The sequence below is a fragment of the Sciurus carolinensis genome, chromosome 7 (assembly GCF_902686445.1).
Source record: "Sciurus carolinensis chromosome 7, mSciCar1.2, whole genome shotgun sequence".
Lineage (NCBI taxonomy): Eukaryota > Metazoa > Chordata > Mammalia > Rodentia > Sciuridae > Sciurus > Sciurus carolinensis.
The window spans coordinates 103,894,474-103,916,577 of NC_062219.1; the positions used below are offsets into that span (position 1 = coordinate 103,894,474).

At 37.5% G+C, this 22,104-nt stretch overlaps 1 protein-coding gene across 12 annotated transcripts in view; it reads left to right on the top strand.

Moving 5' to 3' along the window:
* Pkhd1 (PKHD1 ciliary IPT domain containing fibrocystin/polyductin) overlaps positions 1 to 22,104 on the top strand; it is a 463,263-nt gene that overhangs the window by 67,580 nt on the left and 373,579 nt on the right. For all 12 annotated transcript variants that reach the window (XR_007109414.1, XR_007109413.1, XR_007109415.1 and 9 more), the window contains 2 exons: positions 5,160 to 5,379; positions 11,610 to 11,760. Coding sequence is in view for 9 of the 12 variants with exons in the window: in XM_047557741.1 (XP_047413697.1) it covers positions 5,160 to 5,379; positions 11,610 to 11,760 (371 nt within the window). In the remaining 3 variants the exon portion in view is untranslated. The remainder of the gene's footprint in view (positions 1 to 5,159; positions 5,380 to 11,609; positions 11,761 to 22,104) is intronic.

Here is a 22,104-nt window from a genome sequence, read left to right on the forward strand (position 1 = left end):
CCTATTAAAATGACTCATAATACCTTTTGTCATGGGAATGGGTCAATGTCAAAGGGACATTGAAAAACTTATTGCCTGTGTCCTATGCAGTCATGTGATGAGGAAGGGAGTAATTCTGGGTTCTGTTCCCATGACAGCCTTAGGCATCAGGAAGGAAACAAGCTCTTGGTCTTGTTTTGAGGTAGGGTTGCTGAAGATATCTGCTTTCTGGAGGTACCAGGAGAGGGTGAAGATTATCAAGCTGGGAGAATATCATGCTAAGCAAAATAAGCCAAGCCCCCAAACCAAAGACTAAATGTTTTCTCTGATATGTGGATGCTAATTCACAATAAGGGGTGGGGGCTAGGGAAGAATAGATGTACTTGGGGTTAGACAAAGGTGAGTGATGAGGAAAGGGGACATGGGGGTAGGAAGAATAGTAGAATGAATCAGACATCATTATCCTTTGTGCATATACGACTACATGACCAGTGTGATTCTGCATTGTGTACAACCACATTAGTGAGAAGTTGTACTCCCTTTATGTATGATGTATCAAAATGCATTCTACTATCATCTATAGCTAATTAGAACACATCAAAAATATATAAATAAAATAATAATTAAAAAAGTATCAAACTGGACATCTCTTGAATATCAGCTTTACATGATCAGTTCCTGAATTCTTATTATACTCAAAAGAGCCAACATTTACAGTGTTCTCTTGTTCTGCAATGTCCAAGTAATTACCTGATCTCTTACTCAGTAGAAGACCATAATTGTTCTCTATTTTAAGCTGCATACCCATCATGTAAATTGTGGTATGGGAAGCACTGTTTTTATGGGAAGAGATTATAGAGGAAGGTGCAAAGCTTAGGGCTTCACAACACATGGTAATTAGTCAATGAGCTTTGGAGTGGAAATCAGAGGCAAGAAACTACCATTTTCACTATAGCTCCTTATTGCATTTTAGAGAACTCAAATCCAGCAAGTTGGTTATCTTATTTGCATAATCATAGATCTTGTACCTGTACACTTAAGAACTATTTCTATGTATGCTTTGGGTGTAGTGTTTTGAGTTATGTTCCTAATATTTTGAATGTGAGCTGAGAATTTACAAAGTAATAAGATCACTTCATCTGAGCTTGGATAATAATTCCACAATGGACAATACTGTTGCAATGGCAGCTTATACTGTGTCCTCCTAGATGATGAGGAAGAGAAAGAAGAGAGAGAGAGGAGAAGAGATAGTAGTGGAGGAGGAGGGGGAAGGAGAGTTAAGCAGGAGGATGAGAAGAAAAAACCCTTAAAATACTAGAATCTGAGTTTCCTTCTTTAAGGTATATAAGCACGATATGATGGAAGAGAAATCATTGCATAGTAAGAAACCTAAGATGCAATAGCAACTTTGAGATGTCATTTTTTTAAAAAAAACTAAGCTGTCCCCTATAGCACAGGGTCAGCCCAGAGTATGTGCAAAATGAGTTCTTGATGAAAGTATTGGGAAACAGTGGAAATGAAATTGAGACACTACACATCTATGTTCTAATCTTTAATTAAAATTGCTTTAAAAAATCCATCTCATATGCTTTGCTTAAACTAATGAATTTTAAAACTACTTTGGTATTGTATCAAAATGCTTAAATCTCAACTAGAAACACAAAATAAAAATCAACAAGATTTCAGGGGCAGGTAAATTGTGGCATTGATAACTCCCAGAAGAAAAATAATAAAATTATTATATTATAAAAGAGTCAATGAAGTTTTAGAAAAGAACACCTTGAAATTCCTTGATATTTAAAAAAGCAAGTTTGAAGCTGTAACTCTTAGCATTGACACTAGGTGTCACTAAAGACTCATCAATTTTGCAAGGATCATGTTTGGCGAAAAGAATCTGGATTATTTTCCTCTTTCGTTAAAAAAAAAAAAGAGCGTTTTAAAATACTTTTAACCACATTGTCCAAAGATGGAGAGCCAGTTCCAAAATTTCCTTACTTAAAATCCAGGATGAGATTTGGGGATTATGTCATCCCTCTGGAACTGGATGAAACCTTTAGAGTTTATGATCATAGTTGATTTGATTTTCTAGTAAGTAGGTCTATAATGGACATCAAATAGTAAAAGGTGTGTGTGTGTGTGTGTGTGTGTGTGTGTGTGTGTGTGTGCGAAATACAGAGAGAGGGAGGGAGGGAGAGAGAGAGAGAGAGAGAGAGAGAGAGAGAGAGAGAGAGAGAGAGAGAGAGAGAAATCATTGGAAGCTACTACAAATTTTCTTGTTTTCAGATAGGATTACATATAACTGACTCTTTAGGATTATGTTTTATTTCAAAGAGGTTTTTAAAAGTAGCTTCCCACCAGATATCCTCACACCTGTTTCACACTTGTTTTTCTTGGAGAAATCCATCATTCCACCTAACTAATGCTTCCCCACTCAACTTCTTTTCAACCTCAATCAGCTGAGAGCCCTTGGAAAGCTGAATCTCTCAGGCCACAAAGGCAGCAGTTTTTAAAGTGTGTTCCCTGAGGCCAGCACAGCAGCAATGTGGTGTGTGTGTGTGTGGGGGGGGGCATCTTAGAAATGTGAATTCTTGGGATTCATCAAGGCAGAAACTTTCCAAATAAACATTTTAGTATTTCTTTTCTGTGTTGCCTCTGAAATTTCACATGCTTGCCTAATTGAATCCCCAAACAAGGTAACTCCTTGGAGTAAGCAAGTTCCAGCCAAAATGGGTAACATCATGAAATGCCTGCATTATCATCTGGTCTCAGATTTGTTTTTGAAATTACACTGGTTTATAATCTTTTTGTTACCTATGATTATCCCAGTGCGTGTATGTGGTATGTGTGTTTCTAACATGGCTGTTCACAGCTGGCTTTTCCTCATATTTATATGATTTCTTTTTCCCTTCTGTAATTTATTGCTTTACTGTTTTCATTGGACCCTTTGTTTGTTTTTGTTAACTTCTCTAATTTACCAAGATCACTTTGAATTCTGACGCTTGCTTTGAATTTTATTCTTTAGTTTGACTTTGTATGATAGAGTGACGTTTTACATTCCAGGTTATGGATGATGTCTCAGAACCAAACTTTCTTAATTATTATTTTGCTTGTTCCTATGCCATGATCCTAACGTGCTTCCTTTTCATGAGTGGGATGGGAGATTTAAGGATGGACCTAAAAATAAAGTTATTTTGCTAGTTTTGTGGTCCTCTATTTTTACCTTTCCCCCAAATTACACTTCTTACTGAAAAAGAATTTTACTTTTTCATATGATGGGTTGCTAAAACATCCTGTTAGGTGAAACTAATACTTTGCATTTGTTTAAAATGAGCAAGATCTTTGATCTTCATGTTTCTTGCATTTATACCTTGAATTATACCAAATGACTTTTTCATGGAAACTTTAACTTTTCCATGAGGCATGAAAAGCTAAAGCGATTAAGGTCACAGAGCTATTTAGTGGCAGAACTTTGAGTAAAACCCATGGATTTTGATCCCCAGCCCTGGGTGCTTTTCATAATCCACCTTGTCAATTTGCATCCACTTAATCACCTATAATGAATTCATTATTTTATAGGTGTTGAGCCTGTTTTTATTTGCCTTAGGGCTTACTAACTGAGAAGTTCTCATGTTTTGTCTATCCGCAAGAGAATCCTTCTGTCAGTCATTTTTATTGCTATTATTCATTCAAAGCACATTCACAGAGAACTTCCTAGGTGTCAGGTGCTTTGGAATGTAATGGCAACTCTGATAACATCTGGGTGTGATCACAGTGCTACATACCCTCTCCTTTAGCCCTTGCTGTGGCACTATAATGAGACAGGCCGGCAGAGGCTTGATGGCTGCTGTGGTACCTGCAGGGACAGGTTAGCGCAGAGTAGCAGACTACAGAGATTTTTCCTCTTCTCCTTTTTTAGGATTTTTCAGACAGAATTGCTCCTAAACCATTCGTGTAGAGATTTGTTCATTGCCCAGTTTAAAATTATTGTCATTCTGACTTATTGATGCTTTTTACATGTGTCTCATGACCCAGAAAGGAATGGCCTGAGGGTTAAAAAACTAAAACACTTGCTTTTCTTTTTAGCAAAATATTAATGGTCCTACTTATATGACAGTCAAGAACTTCTTAATCAGGAAACCCTTTAAAGAAATAAAAGTTTAGCCACAAATTTAGGATAGATAATAGTAATCACATAACCTCAAGAGATTTAGTACCCAGAATATACAAATGAATAGGAAAAAAGACAACAGCTGAATAGAAAAATGGACCAGTGTCAGGAAAAGGAATTTCATAGAAGAAACATGAGTTATTACCAAGTATACAAAATAATGATGAAAATGAAATTAGGGCCACAATAATATACCATTTTATACACACTTGACAAAAATTAGGAATCTGATTATTTCAAGTGCCGACAATTGTGTGGAGTAACAGGAACTCGTGACTGGTAGGAATGACAATGGTTTGCCCTCTTTGGAAAACAGTGTGGCACTGTCTTGCAAAGCTGTGCTTGCACCTACCATTTAAATAAGCTATTTTCTTTCTCCGCATTCACCAGAGATGAAACTTTGTACATGTTTGTAGTAGCCACTCTCTGGAAATACCCAAAATTCCATTGGAAAAAGAATAGATAAATACATCTTAGCACTTTGATGCAATGCAGTCTTTGTCAATAGCAAGCCTGTATCCATAATAGTCATGCAGTAACATGGAGAAATCTTGGAAAGTTCACACTGAATAAAAAAGCAAGACCAAGAGTATTTGGTCATACATTATATTTTATAAAGGTCAAAAACAAAGCTCAATAACCTCTTGTTTAGGAATGCAAACCTGTTTGATAAAGTTATCTAAAAAATGCAAAAGAGTTATTTCTGAGAATGAGGAAGAAGGGAATGGACCCGGGAGGGAACAGACAGATATAGAAGTATTAGAACTGTTTTTAATCTCATGTTGGCTGGTATAAACATCCGAGTTTTTTTTTTAATGATGATAATTTATATTCTACAAAATTGTTACTTCTTCTATTTGCATAAAATACACATAACATATTTAGAAAGTAAACTGATGTTTCATTTTCCTGTTGGTGGAGGGAGGACACATGAACTTGGTTCATAAAACAATGTGAGACCTTCAGTTCTTTCTATAGATTTGCCTAACCTCATAGTGACTGTTCCTTGCAGAGTCCTTGGCCTTCCTGTGTGACCTGAAGCACCAGGAGGATAGCTGTGAAGTCATCAGCCACACCTATGTGCAGTGTGATTTGACTGTCACCATGGGGATGAAGAGACTGCCCGAATCATGGCCTTACCTCTATGTTTGTGAAGAAAGTTCCCAGTGTCTCTTTGAACCAGATCATTGGAAACAGTCAGCCTTTCCATCATTCTCTGGCTTTTTCATCAGGTAGCTACCTTCTCCTTTCCTTTATGACCTTCCCCACCCATAGCCAATGGACCCATGGAGCCATCAGAAAGCCCAGGCTGGGTGGACGTGGCCTGGGGGCCTGCTGCTCTCTTGGAGGGGCCATTCCATGGTGGATGCCAGCCAGCTTGCATATCAAAGCATCTCCTGTCTTTTTCAAGTGTTCAAGAGAACATCTGAAAAATCTGCCCAGTAAACAACTCACTTTGTTCTTGCTTAGATTTTAATATTTATCTTCCGATCCAAAGCAACATCTGGTGAATGCCAATGGGGAAAAAGATTAGACATTATGAAAAACAGAAGGCTTTCCCCCCTTTTTCCTTTTTCTTTTCTTTCCAAACAGATTCACAAGTATGAAAAAAAGTCATAGAGAAATCCAGCAGATTGCACAATGTTTATTCAAAAGAAGGGGGGTTACACAGAGAATTACTGTAGATCTAGGGCTTAAAAGCCCTAAGCTCATAAGGATTTTTTGAACCTAAAAAAGAAAAAAATTCAACAAATGAATACCACAACTTTCCAGGTTAAACCCCTTTTCTAAACAAAATTTTAAGAAGTGTGTCTGTGTTGGGAACTCTGGATGGCCTTAATTACAGTCAGCAGTTCTTTTCCTATATGCAGGGTGCTATCTCAGGGATGAACAACGTCCTACATCTTTATTTCTTATCTAAATAGAGTAGTTACATCTGATAATTTAATGAAGATCAATTTTCTCAATAAATAAAATATAACTAGACAAGACCAATGGCACTTAGTGGAGGATATAACCAGCTCTTTCCATGGTAGTTGGATATTTTGATGTCTTGAGACAGTCTGTTTCAGTAGAAACTTGCCACCAGAGTTTGGTGTTTAGCCACAGGAAAAGAGGAAACTCCTTGACTGCTTCCCAGAAGGGTGTGAAGAACTTTGCTTAGGTGGTACGGGTGACAGGGGATGGGGTATCTCTAGCTGTGCTGTAGTGAGGCTGAATACCAGAGCTCACAAATACTGGACACCAAGTAGTACCAGCCAGCAGTACCTGCTCCACTGAATCCAGGGACTCTATCTGAATGTCCCAAACAATTTCCTTGAATTCAAGGATGAGCCTGAGGTAACTGAGTCTCAGATTCTATTAAAGTTAGACACCTATTATTCAATATGATTTCAAAATTACTGGCCATTGTAGCAGACATAACTGAGTGTTTTCCTGAGTAAGAATTAAGAGTCCTATCATTTAAACAATATGGTTACTTAGTGGTGATAAGGGTGGGGACCCCATGCTGTACTTTGTGACCAGTGGGAAGTCACTAAGTATGATCATTAGAAGATAATTTGGCAAAGCACTAATAATACCTTGGTGTTCTTCATATTTTATGGCCCAGCAATTTCATGTCTAGAATTTTGTTCTAAAAAAGCAAATAGAAGTGTGTAATATTCACAAACAGCCACATTCTTTGATGTTCCAGATACAATAAAATATTTGAAAAAAGTTTAAAGAATGTATCCAAATGATAAAACATTGAGAAACTATAAAGATCATAATATAGAGTAGTTAACCAATACGTTAAGCAATACGGATTGCTTGCAATACATTGAGAAGCAAAAATCATAGGTCACAAAATTATGTATTAATTTAATCCTACTGTTACATATAATGTGTATATATATATATATATATATACACATGTATGTGTATATGTACACACTTGAGTGATTATCAGGAAATATTGGAGGGATGCATTCTAAAATGATAGTGTCCACCTCTAGGCAGCTGAAGTACTGATCATATTTATTTTTTTCATTGAATTTTTAAGTATTTTTAAGTATTTCTCTAGTGAATATGTGCTGATTTAGTAACTGGAAAACAACATACGTTTAAAGAAGGGGCATTAGGAAAAGCATGTTTCAAATCACTTACTAGATTTCTGTTAGGTTTATGCTTGTGAACCCAGAGGACTATTTTCCAGGGCCTTCTCAGGGAATTCACTTCCATTAACTGCTTTATCTCACAGTCAGCACTACCTTATGGCTTTATTCTTTTGGCAAAGACAGACATATAATGGTGGCAAAAAATATGCCTGGTCCATCTGTCCATTGAACCTACTATGTTCTAGGTGTGCTGTCAGGTGCTGTTGACTCACTGGTGATGAGGCAGGAGAGTCCCTGCTCTTAAGAATGGAGGAGAAAGACAACAAACAGTGTGATCACATGTTGTGCTAAATGCTCTAATGTGGTAGCAAAATGGGTCTGGCCTGAACGGCATGCTCAGAGGAATGCCTCTGAAGAAGTATCTTTTATGCTGAGTGTTATGGAATGGATGTGAGGTGTCCCCCAAAAGCTCATGTGTGAGATAATGCAAGGTTTAGAGGAAAAATGCTTGGGTTATGACAGCCTTATCCCAATCAGTGAATTAATCATCTCATGGGATTCATCAAGTGGTAATTGAAGGCAGGTGGGGTGTGGCTGGAGGAGGTGGGGCTTTGGGGGCATGGCTTTGGGGCATATTTTATATTTCAAAAGTGGAGATCTCTCTCTCTGCTTCCTGACCACCATGTGAGCTGCTTCCCTCTGCCACTCCTTCATCATCATGTTCTGCCTCACCTCAAGCCCTGAGGAATTGAGCCAGCTGTCTATAGACTGAGACCTATAAAACTGTGAGCCCCTAAAATAAACTTTTCCTCCTCTACAAATGTGCTACTCAGGTCTTTTAGTCATAGCAGTGAGAAAACTGACTAAAACACTGCAGTAGGAAGAGGAGGGATCACTTAGTAAAGCTGGGCAGTGGGGCAGCAAATCAAAGGAAACTTCAGGTCTCATGAGCTGTAAAGAGGTCAGTTGAGCAGGAAGGAAAGTGGCCCTAGGGAGGTATATAAGGTCCTAAAGTCCAAAGAAAGTTAGGGTTCTCTCCTAAGTGAAGATAAAGTCACTTTCCGAAGTCCACAATCAAGCCATGGCAGCTATGGCACCGGAAACCGAGGATTCTGACTCTCAGGGTCCTTAGGGCCATGCTGACCTCTCAGTGTCTGTAATGATAACTTCACCTGAAACATTTGGAGCCACTGAAATTCCAGAACCAGGAGAGCAATTTCAGGCTAAGTGGGGAAGATGGAATTCCCGCGTGTGATTTTGCCACCTATTCCAAAGAGTGTGTACAAGAAGATTGCCTGCTAACTTTAAGATCTGATGAGACCACATCAAAAGAGTGATAGATTTGAGAGCCTGGAAACTTAGATTCTAGAATCATCTTTGTCAATCTTTGAACCCAAAATATTTATCATATTCTCTTAGACCACATATTTGTGTATATGGATGTGTGCATGCATCTGCATCCTTATCTAAATCTATATCCATGTCTATATCTCTACATATACTGGCACCTATATGCATTTCTTTTTCTGTTTAAATCTGTTCAATTTGTGACATTATTGGGAAGGGAAACAGAGCTATTAAGAAAATTTGAAATTTTGTAAATGCTCATCTATTTTTGATTTCCTGGTGTCTCAACTAATTTGGGTGATGGCTTTTTAATGAAAAGAAAAAAAAAATTTCTAGCTAGGTAATCAGGTATGAGTAAAAAAGTCTTAACTGAAAAGGACTGAACTCTCACCAGAGCAGGAGGAATGTGATCAGGGAAGATTGTGTGTTGCTGACAGGTACACACAAGGAGGGCAGCATGGCTTGGCTTTCCTTACTCACTCCTTTGCCAGTGGATCCCAGTAATGGGGAGAGGTGATGGGCAAATAGTCTCCTAATTAGAAAGGAAAAATTGGAGAATTCTGGAAATTCAGACAAAAAAGTCTGACATTAGCCCTGACAATTTTAGGAGGAGTGTTTACTCTGTTGGTTTGTGAACCTTCAGAAGTAAATGTAGTTGTCTGGGAACCAATTCACAAAGAGTGTGTTGGTGTCAAAAACCAATGTCATTTCCTTTTGGATAGGTCTATGTGTGACTGATGATGTAATATGGAGGGAGAATTTTCCAAATTCTTCTAACAACCTCTCCACCGCCATCAGCAAAAGAGTTCTGCAAAGTCCAAAGTGGCCTGACACTAGCCTCAAATTACTTTGAAGTCAGGTGTTTTAAAAGTTTATTTTGGTTTTGTATTCTGTTCCACTGTATTTCCAAATATATCTAAATATTACATTACAATTGTATTTTAATTTAGAAGTTACGTTACTTTGCTTTTCCTTTCTAAATCTTGTGGTTTGATTGACTCTCCAGGAGCAAATGCTGTATTTATCCCATGGCTTCATCTAACCCTTGAATGAGCGTGGATTTTTATGTCGATTTTAGTCTCCTGATTTAAAAAGAATTGGAGCAATGCGTTTAAGTCAGTGAGATGAAATAAAGCAATAATGAAGTAAATTTCCATATTGGTATTTCAACAATACCATCAACACCACTACCACCAAAAATTGTAACAAGAGCTGCCTTAGTTGGCAGCTACCGTGTACCACGTTCTGTGCTAATCATTTTGTGTTTTTCATCTTATTTACTCCTTAATACATCTACAACATAGGTACTCAGTAATTAGTAACTTCGTTTTATAAATGTGGAAACCAAAACTCATGGAGTAACGTCTTCAAGGTCATATAGATGGGATTCAAATGCAGCTGGTCTCTTTCTAAGACCAACCTTTGCCTGCTGATGCTTCTCAGAGAATCAGCTCAACAAATGCAGCATGGGAAAATTCTCTGGCATTTGCAGCCGTGGAACTTTGAGTTAAATCACTATCTTCAAGCAAGCATAAGGGGACACAAAATAAATAATGTTAGGTGTCATAGGTGGGAGAGCTCAGATGAAGGAAGACCCAGTGGCCAGCCTAAACTCTGCATTCAGTTCTGGGTGGTATGGTATTAAAACATCAATACAACTGCCAACAGGTCTAGAGGACAGTGGGTATGGAAGTCTTGTCTTGGGTGGTACAGGGCTGACCATATTTTAGTATGAAGAAGAGAAGATTAAATAGTGAGATGTGATAGTTATCCTGCTCATTATTTCTATCGAATTGTGAGAGAAACCATTTCAGTATTGATTTGAAAAAAGACGCTGTAGTTCAACATGATTTATAGTTTCTCAGTCAGTGACCTTTTGCCCTTTCCCCCCACCCTTCCTGGATTCTGCCATCTTCACTGCTGATGTTCAATCAGCATGTGAAAACTCGAGAGTGCTGCTGCAGGAAGCAGGACACCTGGATTCTGAATTTGGGGTGGCATAATTTTGTGTTTGACTTTATAAATCCCTGATGTCTTTGGGTTACATTTTTTATACCTGCACCTAATTTACAGGCTGAAATGAGATCATACATATGAAATTACTGAAAAGCATAAAACATCATGCATTATTATTACTAATAATCTTTGAGTTAGTTGCAACAATGCCTAAAGCCAGGATTATTTTTGAATACATATCACACCTGTTGGGGCTGATAGCCTGCAAAATCCATGCTCTCACCTCCTCTAGACTGCGTATTTTCTGTAATGCTACACTGCTGTTTTTCATTTTAAATCTAGTCTGACTTCTCCCCTTAAAGCAAGGGGACTTTTAAAGTGAGTGGCTGGTAGTATAACTGGCACATATATCGCATCTCCTTAGTCTGGGCTGTTAAGTAAGTTTAATTAATTTACTAAGTTAATGTTCCACTGCTAGCAACAGAGCCTCATTGCCATCAGCTGGGGAGAGGGAATTGAAAGCCTAAATGAGCTCATTTTTTCACAGTTGGAATTAGGGACCAGTTAGCCAGTTGTGTGGGTTTTCCAATTTCTCCATCTGCCCTGGGGGGATTCAGGCAATTCACTCCCCCAATACTAAGTGTGAGTAAGATCAGGAAGAGGGAAGGGGAAAAGGCAAAAACAACAACAACAACAACAACAACAAAAAACACCCTCTGTCCAACATTAGTTTCCATTTTTGGAACTGGAAGTATTGTCTGCATTTTTTGTTAAGTTGGGTTTGGAGAGGCTTTTACTAAGGTTCCTGAAAGAATTGGAAAAGAAGAAAGGCCTCAGTGAAAGATATTTACAATGTGCATTTTCATTGCAGGGTGAGCAGATAGAGAAAAAACAAATAAACAATAAAAGAATGGAAACAAAATTACAGAAATTTGCAAAATTTGACAAATGGTGGCCTGTAGTTGCCACAAGCTAATGGCTTGCAATGATTAATAAGAGTAAAAATAATTGCATTTCATTAAGATTGATGACACCCCATTTAACCTCCCCTCTCGTTTCAGCCCTAAAGTGGAAAGAGATGAAGTTCTCATCTATAATAGCTCCTGTAACATTACCATGGAAACTGAGGCAGAGATGGAGTGTGAGACGCCTAATCAGCCAATTACCGCCAAGATTACTGAGATACGGAAAAGCTGGGGCCAGAACACTCAGGTATAATCAAATCTTTTTTACAGACTGATTCAAACAGCTCAAATTAAATTTGTAATATTGTGTACATTAAAAAAACAATTTAGTCTAAATGGCAGCGATATATAATATTAAATGCTCTCAAACTTTGAGGAGCTGGTCTAATGCACAACATCTGAATTCATAGTTAACTATGGTTAATCATATATTTTCTCAAAAATAAATGAATGCTGCCTGGGCTCTTTTAAAGCAAATTCTGAACAGATAGTCTCCTAGCATTTTGTCCTGATTTCTGTATGCATATTTCTTCATAAAATAAATGGCCTACCCTTTAACCAGGCCCTTCTGGAAGACTTCCAAGTCACTCAACCCTCCCCAGTGTGGTGGGACAGGAAGTCCCTGACCATCCCGTCCTTCTCTGTTCTGTGGGGAGCAGAGTGCAAACAGCTGCCTGGGTGGGGACTGTGTGGAAATTACAAACGAAAAGGACTGCAGGGCCACTGGCCCAGCCTCTCTACCTCAATGCATCTGTTTTGAAACCATCCACACCACTCCCTTCACGTGGCTCTTCTAAGAATGTGTCTCTAAGTCCCCAGTGAAAGATTCCACAGTCTCCCCAAGGGATGTGTGAGAATTAAAATCAGAGGTAAGAGCTCTTTGGAAATGGATCAGATAATCTTTTACAACTCCCCAGGCTTCTCACTGTACACAGACAAAAAATAATATTTATTGAGCACCTACTCCCCCAGGTGCCTTTCTCTTTATGAAAGCAGTTTTTAGATTTCTTTCTCTGTCTCTCTTATTTGGAACAAACGTTTATTAAGTGCTTATTACGTGCCACACATTATTCCAGATTCACTCTAGAGTGCAGTTTGAGCCAAATAATCCGAATCCAAAACTATACTTCCTGGGTTCATAGTATATATTTTTGTATAACTTTTTCACAGGTGCTGACAAGGTATGTAATTGCAGATGTTTTTCTTCCTGTCCTTCCTAAACTGCTCCCTGTCATCCTTTCCACCCCTCTGGGGTTTCTCTGTTCCTTCCATTACCTTCCCAACCTTCTCCCTCCCTTTACCCTCCTTTAAGTGATTGTCCAAGGCTGTCACTTCCTGCTTCCTTGTGTCCCCCTTAAATGCCCCTTCTTTTCAATTCACTGTTGATTGGAATTCCTCATTTCCAGAACCACTGTCTCCCCATTGCAGCCTGTCCTTCACTCTGTGCCTCTTTCTCAGCAGTCAACTCTCAGCGACATTTCAAAAGTTTATTATATTGAGGTGGAACTGCTGTGGGACATGAGCAATTGTTAACCTCCTCTGGGCTTCAGTTTCTGTTGGGTGGATGATAACTTAGTGTTGTTGGGATGCTCATGTCAGTAAATGCTGGTGAAAGGAAAGGAGAGGCAGGTTACCACAGTAGTTAAATCTGTGAGCTTCAGAACCAGACCATCCAGGTTTGAATATACCACTTTCTACCTGGCAGACTTGAGGCAAGTTACTTAACACCTCTGTGCCTCAGTTTCTCACCTGTAAAATAGGGGATAGCAACAGCAGTCACCTAATAGGGTTGTTCTGAGGCTCTCTGAACCACTAAGAACTGGGTCTCACACATAGTGAATGTCCACTGTTAGCAATAATTGGCAATACTGGTTCACTAGTAGTCATGCCAGAAAATGATGATTACTTCTCTGTAATGCTTGCTACCTGGACCAACCGTTTCACTTCTTAGATCTTATTTAACTTTTCATTATCTCAAAGTTGAATTTGGAGACTTCTTGAAGGTTTAAATGCCTCACTTGTTTTAAAATATTTATGCAGCACATATGTATTGAGGTTTTGAAAGTATTTTTAGTTGCAGATGGACACAATAACTTTTTTTTTTATGGAGTGCTGAGAATTGAACCCAGCTCCTCACATGTGGTAGGCAAGCACGCTACAAATGAGCCATAACCTCAGTCCTGTATATTGAGCTTTACCATGTTCAAGGTCCTCTGCCATTCTCTGAAGCAGATAAGAAAATATGACAGAAAGATGCTCCTATAGGGAAGTGAGGGCATACATGGAAGTAGGTGAGGTTTAAAGGGCAGTACCTGAAGTCAGTTTACCACAGTGGGATGGCGCTTTGGGCATCATCCAGACCAGTCATCTAATTTCAGAGATGAATTAAGATTCAAAAGACCTTGGTGAAGGTCACAGAGCTCATTATTTGGCATCAGGACCCATGCAGCTGTAAGTCACTGTGGGAAAGTGAGCCATTTAATCTTCAGAACTGGAGGTGGGGAGGAGCATATCTGTCAAAACCTACCAGACTAGAGCCTGTATGGGAAACTTCAGTCCAGAGGGGTGAAGAGAAGATAGGTGCCACCGCTGTAGCTTCAAGATGTGGTAAGCATTGCAGTCAAGTGTTGATGACAATGTCACACTTGACATTTGAATGGACAGACTTTTGGTTTGGGCCAGGAAAAGTAATGGTTTTCAGGCTTACCCACATGTCCTGCACAACTACAAAACTAGTCAAAGTGTATTTTAGATGTTGCTTAACAGGCAGCATAAGCCTGAGATTCTTGGGAGAATGGGAACATACAAGGAGAGTGATTTTCTGTCTGTGAGCATTGTTCAAAACCCAGCTCAGGGAAATGGAATCCAGAGAGAGAGAAACAGTTTCACTGGCACATGAAGTCCAGACTGGTTCAAGTTGATGGGATTTGCAGGGCAAGTTGATAGAGAGGAGGGAGGTATGCAGAGAAGGAGCTCTAGAAATCTGCATGGGAATCCCTTGAGTCTTTGGTCAAATAGTTAAGCAATCACATAGTGAGTGCAACTCTGTGATGTTTAGCAGGGAATAGATACTGAGATGCTTGAAGTGAACCCAAATTCCAAAGTACTAGAATAACATTGTACTTGGAGAATTTCAAGTGATGATCAATTAGAGTAGAGAGACCTCATTCAATATTACAGCATTGAGTTGAAACCACAGAAAGGCCATATTTTCAGAACAGGGGTAAACTAGCCCTAAAGTTACTGTAAACTCACCCAAATGGGCCCTGAAACCTGGGATTGACAGAATTAAACTCTTCTTCCAGTAAATTGTCTACTAGCAAAGCCCAACAATCTAAATTAAGACAACAAAATCCACACTTTGAGGAACATAGCATCCTTGAAGTCCCACATACAATCAGAAACAAGTAAAAATAAAACAACTAAAACATACCTATGCATATGGATCACAGAATGTTAGAATTTTCTGGATAAAAATTGTAAAACAGTTATGATAAACATATTGAATGTTTTAAAAAGAAAGATATAATAGTTGAAGTTATAAGGTATCTTACCAAGGAAATTGAAACTATGTTAAAGAATTAGTGAAAATTATAGAAATGAATTTATATCTGTAATGAAAAATTCAGTAGATAGGCTTAATTTTAGAGTGGACTTTGCAGAAGGAAAGATCAGTGACATTGAAGATGGCACAATTAAAACTATTCAAATTGAAGAACAGAAAGACCTACGAGGGAAAAATGGACAGTTATCTCTGGACAATGTTAAGCGGTTTAATATTTGTGTAGCTGGGACTTCAGAAGGAAAGGGTAGGAAGGAGGGATTGAAAACTATTTAAGGAAATAATGGCAACGCTTCTAAATTTGGTGGAGTCTACAAATTCACAGATAAAAGAAGCTCAATTCAAATGAGAAGAAACATAAAGAGAATCGTTACTGGTATTCTTAATAATGTTAAGGTGTCAGTTCTCCCAAATTAATATTTAGAGTGAAAGAAATTCCAATAAAACCCCTTTTTAAGAATAGAGGCCGAATTTTGAAAAATTTGGAAATACAATAATCCAGAATAACCAAAACCAACTTGCAAAGGAAGATCAAAACAGGAGGACTTACACTGCCTGATTTCAAGTCTTCTTATACAGCTATAGTAATAGCTTTAGTAATTGATTTTTTAGACAAGATCTCATATGAAAGAAGGGTTCTCCTGATGAAAGTGTTTGAAAGCTCTTTTTTTTGAATGGAATTGATTTTATTATTTTATCCTTTTGAATATTCGAATTTATTATAATAAAATGGCAAATTATATTAATTTGCATTGTTTTCTTAGTGAACTCTTATAAATTCCTAGTGATCTCACTTCCTTTATGTTTTAATACTTTTAAACCATATTCAAGTTATTTTAGATTTTTTCCATGAATATATTTCAAATTGTCCTTAAAAATCAATATCTACCTTTTTCTACTTTTAGAAATTCTTGGATTTGAATGATCTGATTATTGAAAAATAACTGCAGTACTGTTGTTGTTTCAAAAAAACCCACTGTTTAATTGTATTCCATGCCTATATAATTATGTCAAAATGAATCCCAATATTATGTATGTATATACGTTTGTAAGTATGTATCTGTTCGCCTATATAATGAACTAATAATAATTGTAAAAAATCCTTGAGTTCTTAGTTAATGATCAGATTAAACATATAAGATTCATTATTAAATCCAAATTTTTCCTCCCACACTAATAAATGATCTACTTTATCTTACTCCCAATTCTTTGTCATACAAAACAGTATCTCTCTCTCTCTTTCTCTCTCTCTCTCTATATATATATAATATCTTTTTTATTTAATTATTTATTTGGTTTTTAATTCTTTACAGACTGCATTTTGATTTATCGTACACAAATGGGGTACATCTTGAGGTAGCATCAGAACCCAAGCAAGGGGAGAGCTTCCTGTATACGTGTTGAGAGGACTCAGAAGGTATTTTGGTGAGGTCCTGTTCCTTGTGACCTATGAGACTGTGGTACAGTAGTGGTGGGGAGGAAAACTAGACCTTCTGGGGTCAAGGAGTAAGTGGGTGGCAAGGAATTACAGAGAACTGAACTAGATCACAAGTAGGACAGGGAAGGAAGGATGCCTATCTTAGGTATTGTGGTCAGGCAGCACCTTCCTCATGCCCAAGCTTGTTATCATTTAGATATCATTTAGATATCATTTTCTTAAGTTGAAAATACTTTGAATAAAGTTGTGGTTTTTAAGTGTGTTATTGATTGGACAAGATCAAATCTCTGTGGGTCTCTCATCCTGTCCATTCTTCTGGTGACTACAGAATAGCTGTTTAGACAGCTCTAATGTTTGGCTGGTTAAATCACCATCATTTTTTTCAAAGTATTTATGTTTCAAAATTCATTTATATTCTTTAATGCTTCCCTCAGGAAGACTTTTATTTCCTTACAATTGAAGAATTTTTCTCTTGGGAAATTCCATAGTATAGTACCTTATCATATTCATCTTGTGGAATTAGTCTTTTTATACATTTAAATTACATTTATTCATTTAACTATCTTAACTCCCAACTAGACACTAATCTGAGGGTGGAGTTCATGTAGGATTCCTCCTTGATCTCTCTTTGGTGAATGAATGGATGAAGACATATATTTGTACTTGATACTGATTAAAAAAAGAAAGCCACATTGCTTAATTTAATCCCTAATTTTTGTTTAAGGAGAGTCTTCTAAAAAATTCATGCAATCCAGTGAAGTAACAAATATCACCTTTTCTTTATAATGTGTACACCTATTTAGAAATTAACTTGAAAATGCTTTCCATTCCCTAATCAATTTTGCTTCTCCTGTCACTGAAATCCAGAAACAAATTTCCCCTCTTAAATTTTATTTCCTTTTCTTTTTTTCCCTGTGGTTTCCTCTTGGCGTTTCTTCTCTTCTTTCTTTTATCCTTTTTTTCTTTTCCTTTTTCCTTTCCCTCTCTTCTCTCCTTCATTCAGTGGGTATCTTTGGGGTTTTGTGCACAGAGGTGCTGTGGAAAGCAGGGCTAGCTGTTAGATCAGGGGCACAAGCTGTAGGGACTTGACAGTTCCCCAGCTGACTCCAAGGAATCTGAGTTCCTTTTACTTGTATTTCCTTTGTGAAATGGGGGTCCTAAGGTATGACAATTATCTACCACAGGGGGAGAAGGGTTGAGAAGGCTGACATTTCACATCTGAAAGGGCCCTACTTACCTTCTTAGGATGATTAGACAGGCAGCAGAGACAAATTAGACACACAGTAAATGGGACTGCTGGGGCCTGGTTTCTGATTCTAGCACTGTCTCTGTCTATGACTCACTTCATTTTTGGATTGATTGGTACTACCTGATGACCACCTTTTGAAGGAGAAAGACAGGTCATATCAACCTATAGTAGCCAGAGGAATCTAAGTCCAACAGAGTTATTATGATATAGTAGTTATGAATGTGGACTCTAGGGTAAGCCTAGATTTATTTGATGCTCATTCTTCTGTTTGTTATATAACTTTGGGAATTTAAGAAATAGTTATATAACTATTTCTTAATTTTCCTGAATCTGTTAATTCTACCTCATAGTATAATAGCAATTAAGTAATGTATGGAGAGACTTAGCATAGTGCCTCATCCATAGGTAATGTGCCAGAATGTGCCAGATATAATTGTTTGTTAAATCCTTAATGCAGTTCTACAAATGAGAGAGATCATAAATTTGTGAGTGCTTTGCACATTGTTATACGAGATTACAGTATTATAGTTTATGTCTTTTTTTTCAGAAAAAAAATATAGTGTTTTATTAACTACCACACTGTTATGATACACTTTAAATGTGCAATAAGGTAACCTTTAAATCTGAGGTGGTCTTAAAGATAACAAATGAACAGAATTTTAAATTTTTAAATAGGTGAACTGCCACAGTTATAGGTATGCATTTAGGAAAATTGTATAGCTCTTACAAGACCAGCAATGTACCTTTATTTTGTACATTTTTAATTGAAAATATAAATAATAATTAAAAATGTCTTAATTTATCATGATGTTGTTGTAACCACAGCTTACTCTGTGAAAGAGGTTTTGCCACTTGCTTGAATCTAAGACTTTGCAACCAACATTACCCTATGTAAATTTATGATTACACAAATGGTATGCCTTTACTCTATGTACAAATAGAGAAACAACATGTATCCCATTTGTTTACAATAAAAAAAAAGAAAAAAAAAGAAAGAGGAAATTCAGGTAATATTTAATCTGAATACTGTCTTTAATTCAACTGAACAAGTTAACTATGTCCCTCTTTGTATTAAACGAATTTATGACATCAGCCTATCCTTATCATATCAAGGTGTGTTCACAGTGAATGAGGCTGTGGCTTCAGTTGTCATTCATCATATTTTGGCCAAAGAAGTCCTTATCATTTCTGGTTACTATAATGTCACTGAGTGATAATTACATCACTGTACAGGAGTTTGAATCATCTCAGGTAAATTATGCTTAATATTTACCCTAAAGTCACAGTTCTGACCTTGGTGGAAAATAGAGAGTTTTATGAGCTCTGTGAAAATGACCTTAGTAATGACGGGAAGAGGGCAGCCCCTGCTGGGACATGATATGACAATTTCCTTCCAAAGTACAGCTTCATAAATTGAAGTCATCTTGGTCTAAATAAAAACTGGGTGGAATGTTTTCAGTGAAACCTGATACCATGCAGGAATACATGCGCTCATTTATGGGATTAACTGTGGGAATATAATGAGCCTTTCAAAATATGAAACTTTAGCTAACTTGCAGATAGGAATGAATGCAATGGAACTGCTTTGGGTATTAGAATGGTGCCTGTGAGGGTTCTTTGGATCCTACAGAGGAGATAAGGCTTGGGGAATGAAGAACTAGAAGTATCCAAATTAGTTTATTGGTTAACTCATAGAATGATTGGGTAACTAATTTTTGAAATCTGACATCTTAGTTTCCAGGTCTGTGTCATAGAAGAATTATGCATAAAGACTTCATAACAGCTTGTGCAAACTGTGACATATGAATGTGTTATATTATCAGCACACTTAACTTTTCACGTGAGGGGAAAAACTTTTTCACAGGTATATTGTTTAAGGACATTGTAGTAAATCATATCTTCTGAAGTCTGATAGAAAGTTTAAAGTACTCAACTATGAGTAGGACCCTTCCCAGGTACAAAGGCTCTCAGATAGCAGTTGAGTGGGTTTCAGGAAGTACGTATCTTTCTGCTTGTTGTGTGATGTGGTGGCAATGGTGATGGTGTTGGTACATGTGCCAGGTGTATTGTGTTGAAGGAATGACATGAGTTTTGTTAGTGTTTGGATATGTGGCTCCTTAGTAGACGTTTTAAACTCTTTTTTTTTGTCAAAAGTAGTGATATATTAATTTTGCATCCAATGCATATAGCATGTCTATTCACAAGAGGAAATAATCATTAGTCTAGAGATATAAAAGGCAGTTAGTAAATCTGGAGAAAATGAATGTCTTCTTAGTGGTTTTCCCTTAAATCTTGTTGGTTCAATCACAGATTTTCCCCTCTAAGGACCTTGCTGTTAGTACCACTGGGCTGAAGTCTGCCCTTTCTTTAAATAGCCATGGTAACTGCTTCTAAAATGTGTATTTTTATGGAAAACAATAGGAAGGTTTGACCAGATAGCTGCAGAGCTGTTGGAGCCTGGACAGTGAAGAAATTTTGGAAAGAGTAAAAGGAAGGACATTTCATTTTGGATGAAGGAGAATTTGGCTACTCAAATATTGAGAGAGTTATGGAAACTGACTCCATCAAATTAAAAATCAGCTCAGAGAAAAAGAACTCTTGTCTCTCAGGAGATTACTTTAAAGGAGAAGAGAAGGAGAATCAGAGGAAGAGAAGCAGGGGTATTGAGTGGAATTAAAAACTATTGAGCTGGTTTCTGGCAAAAGCTTTACTCAGAGATAGAGATTATTTAAATGGTATTATCATTTCTTTAAGTAGATGTTAACTTGTCATTGACACTATAAAATTGTTGTTCCAGGCTTTTCTATATGAGTTTTGGACTTTCTGTTCTTTCCTACTGGTGCATTCCAACTTTGAGGTAATTGCACTAATCTCAGTCAAAGGGGCATGTGCCTTATTTCTCTGAAGGCTATTTAGCTACAGTCCTTCTGATGTATTCACAGATTGTTTTAGTCACTGGCAGGAGGATCAGTCAGGACCTCCTCTGGATTCTTTGTTGACCTCAGCTAAAGTGGGCTGATGTTTGGCTTGTGCAGACATGTTGAGGAATGTGTGACCCCAACAATTCAATGAATTTGGAGAACTTGGGTTTTCCCCAAGGTACAAGTGACTCTCTGGTTACCTTTCTCTATGGAGCAAACACAAATGCAAATCAGAGGAAGGATGTGTGGATGAGGGAATCTTTTCCATAAAATATACCATAAAAGATGTTTTCAGTTCCATTAGAAAGAAGGAAATGTGTCCTTGCTAAAGTAGGAAGAAAAGAAGGTATAGAAGTAGCAGTTTAATAAGGAAATAAATTGCTCTTAAAGAGTTCATACATGTTTGAAAAAATAGGAATAACAACAAAAAACGAGAAAGGTATGTCTGGATCCTATAGGTTTTCCAAAAGAACATCTGGCCTTTCTAAGGTATGATGATCACTAAATGAGGGAGATGCAGAAGAAAACAGAAGGAATCACTTTGATGTTTCCTTGCTTCCAGCTAAGTGCTGGCAACTTCCTCAAATAAATGGGTATTTAACTAATTTTCCATACTCCTCCCTTTCACCTAAGAGAATGCATAGCAACTTTCAGTTTTTCACTCTCTGATAGTCATCTCCAGTATCTGGTTTCTTCTATTTTGAGAATGAGGAAGCACTGCACTTGCTCAGGCTTTTGAAACTTGGTGATGCCATGTGACTTGCTTAGAATGTGGAAAAAAGCATTGCATTTCTGAGGATCAGCTTTTTTGATTTGCCAGGTTGACTAGTTCTGACTGTGGACTGTCAAAATATATGTTCTGTGCCAGAGAGTTGCAACCATTTGTAGTGGACAGAACAAACTTTTGGACATTGTATGAACAAAAAATAAAATTTTGTTGCATGTGCCATTGAAGATATGGAACTTTTTGTTACTACACACAATCTAGCCAGTGTTGACCAGACATGCCATCTCTCACATGTGGCTCTGAGGTGCTGAGGCGGACCCACTGTGTTCCACATGGTGTCTTTAAATGTTTTTTATGAGTCTACATGGAATCATAACCTGATTTACAATCTTGCTGGCAAATATGACAAGATAGACTATGAAATGGAACCATTAGGCAGAAATTATGGACTTACGTGGATTTAGTGTAGGAAAAATGGATGTGTGTTTGATGATGTTCAGCTTCTTTCCTCCTTTGGATTCTCCCTCTCCTCCCCTTTCATTGGTACTTTGGTCCCTATGCTCTGAAGATTCTCTGTGGACTTTTACAGTGCTGAGAAATTAATCACTTTTTTGCAATGTTGTTGCAAGTGGGAGTTTAAGGGGAGACATGACTCTTCCTGGCATTTCTGCCTGTGCTAAGTCTCTGTTTATTT